At 50.6% G+C, this 7335-nt stretch overlaps 2 protein-coding genes across 2 annotated transcripts in view; both read right to left on the minus strand.

Moving 5' to 3' along the window:
* Window positions 1-2302, minus strand: part of COL1A1 (collagen type I alpha 1 chain) — a 142282-nt gene extending 139980 nt beyond the window's left edge. The window contains exon 1 of the mRNA XM_081218596.1: window positions 2298-2302. The gene's annotated coding sequence lies outside the window, so the exon portion shown is untranslated. The remainder of the gene's footprint in view (window positions 1-2297) is intronic.
* A 58-nt stretch (window positions 2303-2360) lies between these two features.
* MRPL27 (mitochondrial ribosomal protein L27) lies at window positions 2361-7333 on the minus strand. The gene is made up of 4 exons (XM_081218614.1): window positions 7262-7333; window positions 5032-5163; window positions 4546-4613; window positions 2361-2798 (listed from the first exon to the last, which is right to left on the minus strand). Exons 1-4 carry the CDS (start codon window positions 7299-7301, stop codon window positions 2592-2594), a joined length of 447 nt encoding a protein of 148 aa, XP_081074740.1. The 5' UTR covers window positions 7302-7333; the 3' UTR covers window positions 2361-2591.
* Window positions 7334-7335: the final 2 nt, after the last annotated feature.

Consider the following 7335-nt stretch of genomic DNA (forward strand, 5'->3'; position numbering starts at 1 on the left):
CTCCCACCCCACCTCTGAGCACCAGACAGAGGACGGAGAGCTGGGGACACAAGGTGCTCTCTGACTCTCCCACGAGGGTCATCAGAGCTGTGGCTGCCAGACTGTGGAAGAATGAGCTAGTGGCCAGAAAGGGGTGCAAGTTCTTTATACCCGAGTGCATTTCAGAAATGCTAAGGGTCTGGGCTTTGTGCCTTGGACTGGTGGAGGGAGACAACAAGATGGGGAGAGGACATGGGGACAAGAAAGGGTTTGGGTTCTGCCCTGTTGCTCACTGACCCTAAACCCTGAGCTTCACTCTGAGTCATCCTTCGTGATCCCCAGGACTGCCCCTCTCCCTGCTTCAGCACCATGGGATGCCCCACCGAGGTCCAGGCAGTGGAAAGGCGCTGAGGGTCCCAGGGGATGCAGGTGAGGGAGGACCGTGGCGGGGAGAGGTGTGTGCCAGGGCCTAGTGTGGCTAGGGGAAGAAGGCGAGGAAGCCGAGAGAGACTCCTTGGAGAGAAGCGTGTGTGGTACCCTGATCTTAGGCTCGTCCTGATGGAAAGGGTCCAGATGGAAGCTGGAGAACAGCTGCGTAAGCCTGCCTGGCTCCCTTAGTCACAGGGCTATCCCCAGGGGGGTGAGGTACTGCGTGGGGCTATGCAGCAGCTACCAGCTAGCCCTATGGGAGCCAGCTTGCCTGCCCAGCTATGGAAGTGTTCAAAAGAAGGACCGGCGGCAGCAGATGCACCAGCTGATTGCACAGCGCTTCTGGCTCTGGGCCTGCAGAGAGGTAGGTGAATGTTCAGCCCTCCCAGCCTTGAGTGGGAGAACTGAGTTTTTTTCCTTATTACTTTTTTTTACTGTATGTAAATGCCTAATCAGAGCCTCTGGGACAAGGAGAGGACCACGGATGGCGAGCCCCAGGATCTGGCTAGAGGCCTCACTTCGCCTCTTCGGGTAGAGGAACGGACGGCAGACCCCAGTCCAGGGAAGCGATTTAGGCAGAAGAGCTTCCATGGAACCAACAGCTCTAAGATTCAACTGGTCTCCAGGAAGGACCATCACTGGGGGAAGAGGAGACACAGAAAGCAAAGTCCAAAGAAGGAGCATGTGTGTGTGGTGGGGGGCGGGGTGTGTGTGTGTGTGTGGTGGGGGCGGGGTGTGTGTGTGTATGTGTGTGTGTACGTACGGGAATGGGTCATGTCTTCGCTCTATCCCCCCCAGCTGCCATCCAGCTACGAGGAGGCCCTAAGGTCACTGCCTGCACTACCACCCAGCCATGGCTCTGCTCACCCACCCCAGGAAGCAGCCACCTGCCTGCTCAGGGACACACTATAGGAGGGAACACGCTCTTCCATCTTGCCCCTTCCCACTTCTCCAGGGGACTGGCGGGGACTGGCAAGGACAGCGCTGAGCCTATGGAGACGCTTCCAACCATCTCCCCGAGCTGGGCCTTGGTACAAGACCCTGCGGGAAGGAAGCCAAAGTGAACCTCAACAAACCCTGAGCCACCTTTGCAGGAGGTGGGAAATCTGGGGTCATGCCCTGAGAATCAAGGTGACAAATTCAAGGCAGACCTCCAGAATTAGACTTCTCTGCCCTCAACCCCTGGAGCTCCTGCCTTCAGGGCAAAGAAGAGTGCTTGGGAGGAAGGCACTAACTCTGCAAGCCCTCTCTGGGGCTGCAGCCAGCAGCACCTACCTCCAACAGCCAGGACGTATGCCCACCCCGGCTGAGACTTCCTTCCTCGCCCTTGCACTCGAAGCCAAGCTTCTAAAGGTCTTGGGTTGACAATGAAGGCCTGCCCCCAGCCCACTCTAGGCCCAGACTGAGTACTCCTAAAGCCAGATTCTTTGCTGCAGTTTACGGTTTGAGATAAACTACGCAACAGGAAAGAATGAGAGCGAGGTGTCTCTCTGGGTAACAGGAAGAAGCCCATCTGTCACCCATTCTGCCTCATCACTGGAAGGACCCTGGTATTCCAGGCCAGATGGGGCCTCTCTGCTCTGGACCCACAGAGGCAGGAAGGGGTCTGCCATGTGGCCACTTCTGGGGCTGCCGCCCCAGCTCCCTCTGAATGTGGCTCCAGGAGAGGAACATGACCACGCTGGCTTCCTCTGTTGGCCCCTTGGTCGCCCCCCGCCCACTCTTCCCCAGCGACTTCTGTGGGATCCAGGAGGGGAAGGCGCAGGAACACCCTCAAGCACAAGCACTCCTCCTCCTTACCCTTCGGGGTATGGTGCTAAAGGGATCCCCTCCTCAAAATGAAGTCCCCTCTTCTCACGTCCTCACTCTGACAGGCCTCTTTCCTGCTTTGAGGCTCCCCACTGTGTGCACTTGAGAACATGGATAACAGATCAGTAAGCCACTCCATCCAGGTTTGTCCCCAAATAGCAGAGACTCACGACTCCAGCTAACTTTATTTTTGGCCCCAGGTCAGGTCTCCCAAAGGGCTTCCCAGCCAGTCACTGCACAGTCTCCTGCAGTCACCACCAAGCAGACTTCTTCCTTGGGAGGGCTTGTCGTCACTCCGACCCTTGATGATGTCTGGTACCACCCTCTCCTGTCACCTGGGCTCCAGTCTCTGTCCAAAGGCCTCGACCAGGAGGTCAAAGCATAGCTACCAGTTTGAAGGTGCCCTCAGGCTTGGCAGGAACCACGTGGACAAAAGTCTTGTAGAGCACAGCCCCCTCGGGCAGCCTGGTGACCAGATCCACAGCCTCCGAGTGGCTGGGACTGGGCACGTAGACCTCCTTAGTGTAGCGGACTATCCCCTCCTCCAGAGCATACAGGTACTTCTTCTTCCCCAGCCCCACCTGCAACACACAGACCTGGTCAGCTGGACAGTCAGGGGGCCCATCCCAGGGCTCTAGGATAGACTCTTCACAAGGATTCAGGCCCTGGGGCCAAAGGGGAGGATTCAGAAAGCTCCATCTCAGGTTCCCTTTCCCACTGCTTGGTAATTACTCCATCACAAAGGTGGGAAAAGAAAACTCCAACAGCCAATCCTGGTGGTTACTCAGGGCTGATACCTGGACCCATATCTGTGCAGCTGGCCAGAAGCCACGCTGGATAGATGCCAAAACCAGGCCCAGGAAAATGTCTCTAATCACTGCTCCTGGGAGTTTGCTTCACTGAGGCTTAACACAACACTAGTTTGATATACATTTTCATCTATATGGTGATCTATAAAGTTTAGGCTCAAAGCTATATGGATAATGCATACGCTAATTAAACAAAATGATATCAGCTAATACTTATGTCACGCTTACAGTGTGTAAGCACTGTTCCAAAGCCCTATTATATACATTAACTCACTTGATTCTCACCTTGTGAAGTAGGTACTATAACTAACCCTGATGTTCAGGTGAGAAATATGAGCAAAGAGATTAAATAAACTGTGTATGATATATTTCTTTTCTTTTCTTTTTTTAACTATACATATAGCTTTTTTCTTTTAGAACTTGAGATTGCATGTGTGGCCATTTTTACCCAGCATTATTCAATCTCTCTCTGATTAAAAGAACAGACTGGTTCAAATCCCAGCACTACTACTTACTATTGTGTGATCTGGGCAAGTTAATTTATTTCACTGTATCTCACTTTTTTCATCTGCAAAATGGAGATAAATATTAACTATTTCATAGGGTCATCTTGAGGATTAAATGAGTTAATAATCAGAAAGAGCTTAGAACACTGCCCAGGTCACAACATATTAGCTTTTATTATTATTATTTTATTAAGTCTGAAAAATTAACACAGCCACATACTGAATGTCTCAAGTTCTAAAAAAAAATAAAGCTACTATACATACAATCAATTCACATACAAATTAGCATTTTTGAAATAATTATAGGTTACTATCAGTCTTTCTGTGCCTACTAAAATTGCCAAAAAAGAGGTAAGAAGGCAGGAGGAAATTGATTACAGAGGAAACGAAACTAATATTTTAAATAATGTAAAGACTATAGTACAGATCTGTGTTAAAGAACTTTCCTACCTCAGCAAGTAATACCAACTTGCTGAAACTGAAATCCCTGCCTGGTATGGACCTAATTTCTGGCCCACAAACTGAATTCTATTTTATTAAATTCAAGTTATCTTTCAGCCATCTAATAATAACTTTAATTAAAGGAGGAATTCTTAAAAATAAGAAAAAAATGAATAAATTGAAATTAGTTTCCCAAGATTAAAAAAATATCTTAAATCACTAGAAATATCCTCTTCCAAGAACTGGGGGTTAGAAAGGAGACCCCAGAGAACCAAGCTAATGCTGTTACCGAAGCGAAAAAGTGATTTGGGAGTCAAGCACACCTGTCACTACGCATCCCCCCCACCCCAGCTTCTAAGTTTCTGGCATCCTACCTGTAAAACAGAGATGACACCTACCTACCCTAGGGATGGGGGTAAGGATGAAATGAGATAATGCAGGCCCAGGAATCAGCATGACACTTGGCATTCGGTAAGCACCCAATAATTGCAACTGTTATAATTACTATGCTCAGGAGCATGGAGAGGTGAAGAAAAAACGGGGCGGGGTGGGGGGGAAACAGAGCAACTCACATGGGCACCTGGGTGCCAGCGGAAGTGGCGCTGAGTCGCAAGGATGTTGCCAGCATGAACATAGTGACCTAGAAGAGAAGTCCATATGTGTGCTACCTTTGGGCCCCCACGATGAGGCAACACAGCGAACTGCTAAGAAACCATGGCAGCCCTTGCTTTCCTGGCCCAAATGCTACATACCAACCTCTAACTAAGCCTGCCCCTGGATAAGACCAACTCCCCGTCTGACACAAGGAGCCCCCTGTCTCCCACCCGGCAGCCTCCTCTGCAGTCCCATGGCCAAGGTTCCCACCTATCTGCTCCTCCTCAGCCCCTCCACCCCGCCTCAGGTCTTAGCTGTTTCTTTAATTTGGAACTAAATGTTCTGGTGAGCAAAATGGAGAGTACAGGACAGGGCACTTGTGTGGTGTGCCCGCTCTTCAAAGGAACGCCAGGACAGCAGGGTAGGGTGCTAAGTGGAAAGTGGAAGCCAGGTCACACCCTTACCCTCCATTTTCTTGAGGCCAAAGCGTTTGCCTGGTGACTTCCCACCGAGGTTCTTAGAGCTGCCGCCTGTCTTTTTGGACGCATATCTGACAGCAAGAGCTGTGGCCTGAGGGGGGCTCAGCAGGGCTGTAACTGCGGAGAGAACAGAAACGTTGTTCAAACACAGCGGCTCCCCATCAGACTCCTTCTCTGCCTCAATGGGTCATTTGCTAAGCTGAGAGGTGGCAGGGGGCAGTGTCAGGGGAGGTGAGGAAGGTGTGTGAGCAGAAATGCCACTTGACTTTGTGGGTTGTCGGGGAGTGTCTGAGGTCCTTGGCCTTCCCCCACGACAGGGGATACGTCATTCTTGTTTTGTCCATGGTGTAAGCACTGTATGAGCTGCCTGTGGGTGGCCTAGGGTTGAGGGGAGGGAGTAAAATATTGATGGAAAAAAAAATGAACACCATGTGCCCTTGGTCCTGACACATCCAGTCCTACTGAAGAGAAACAAAACCACAGACAACAGAAGCCAGCAAGAGGACACCACAGAGCTGCCTGTTTCAGCCCCACTCACCATTATGCCCTCAAGGCTCAATGCACTGTGGAGGGGCCAGACCACAGAGCCCAGCAAGAGGACACCCAGAGAGAGGCTCCTGCTTTGACCTCACCCACCACTTTCTTAGCCATCACCCATCCACTGCACATCAGATACTAGTAAACAAAAAGGGCAGCCTCTGTGAGGGTGACTCCCACAGGCTCCTGTCCATTTCAGAAGGCTGGACCCTTTCTCTGTTCGGCAAGTCGATCAAGCGCAGGTCCGACCAAGAAGACTGACACCCTGCCCTTGTTAATCTGACCTCTCCATACTCATTCCAAAGTGCTCAATGGTATTTATTTTAAAAAGGAAAGTGAACTAAAATTCATAATGAGCAGGATGGAAGCCCTGTGCTATATGACAAGCCCAGGAATGGTAGTCCTGGCATTCAGGTCTCCAGATACAGCTATGGTTAATCAGGGTCATGCCAGAGTCTTTAGAGAAGGCTTGTGGGTCCTGGAGTCTATAAGTTCAGAGTTCCTAAAACCTAGGTTTCTGAAGATTTAATGAGAACAGAGACGAGCTGGGGCAAAGGACCAGAGATGAGGACTTACAGAGACAACATGTTAAATGGCCAGCACCAGGATCTACCTACCTTTAAACACACCTATTCATTTATTCCCTCAATCTCAGGAACTGGACTTCGCTTTACGTAACTAACCTCACGCACGAATCTTTGCCCTTCACCCTATTCCCCACCCTCCTCAAAGTACACGATGCTACCACTTACACCGTTGCTCAGGCAGAAATCAAAGAGTCACTGCAGATTCCTTCCCTTTGCTGATCTCACATATCCAGTTCACCAGCAAGCTCTGCGGATCCTATTTCCAAAACGGATTTCAAATCCACCCATTTCCCCCCAAGTTCACTGACACTAACACCCTGACTAAATCATCTCTCCTCAGGGCTACTATTACTGCTTCCCGTCTGGTTTCCTCATTTCCACTCCTACTCCCTTTAAATTCACATAAGAGCAATAGTTTGCTTCTCAAAATGGAAAATTGGGTCAAGTCACTCTCTAGCCCCTCACTCTCTTACAAAGCCAGGCCTCCTGTCATCCTTTAGGTCTTAACTTACATGTTACCTCCTCAGAGGGCTTCCCTGACCACCCAACCTAAAAAAAAGACACAGACACATTTTTCCCTTTCTGTCACAGTAGTTGCAACAATTCACAACTATTTTATTTACGTGCTTATGTACTGGCTTATCTATTAGAAGTAACCGTCCTGGCGGTAGAGACTATGTCTTCATCTTCTCTGCTGAGATCCTCAATACCTACCACAGTGTCTGGCACAAAGACCTCAGTCTGCTGAATGAACAGATTAACTTTTTGAGCGCCTATGTGCCAAAAGCAGTAACCCATTTTTGTAGATAATGGGATCCAAACAAACCCAGACAGGGGAAGCGGAGAACCGTCACCCACCCCTAGGCAAGCTATTTGCACGCCTGGCAGGGAAAGGTCACGTGCTCCGCGCCCCAGCTGTCACATGACCAGTGACTACCGCCCCTCAAACCTCGTGGGCCCCGCACACTCCCCCCAGTCCCCTCCAGCCCCCAGGGTCATCCGTGGGGAACGACCTCCAAGCCCCCAGATCCCTGCAAGGTCTCCACTCCGCCTCCACCCCTCGCCCGGCGACTGCCACGACGGCCGTTTACCAGCTGTCCGCGTCCTCTGCGACAGCACCGCTAACGCCATGTTGGCCTTACATTCGCTTCCGGTCTGAGAAATC

The sequence above is a fragment of the Mesoplodon bidens genome (assembly GCF_964165515.1).
Source record: "Mesoplodon bidens genome assembly, chromosome: 19".
Taxonomy (NCBI): domain Eukaryota; kingdom Metazoa; phylum Chordata; class Mammalia; order Artiodactyla; family Ziphiidae; genus Mesoplodon; species Mesoplodon bidens.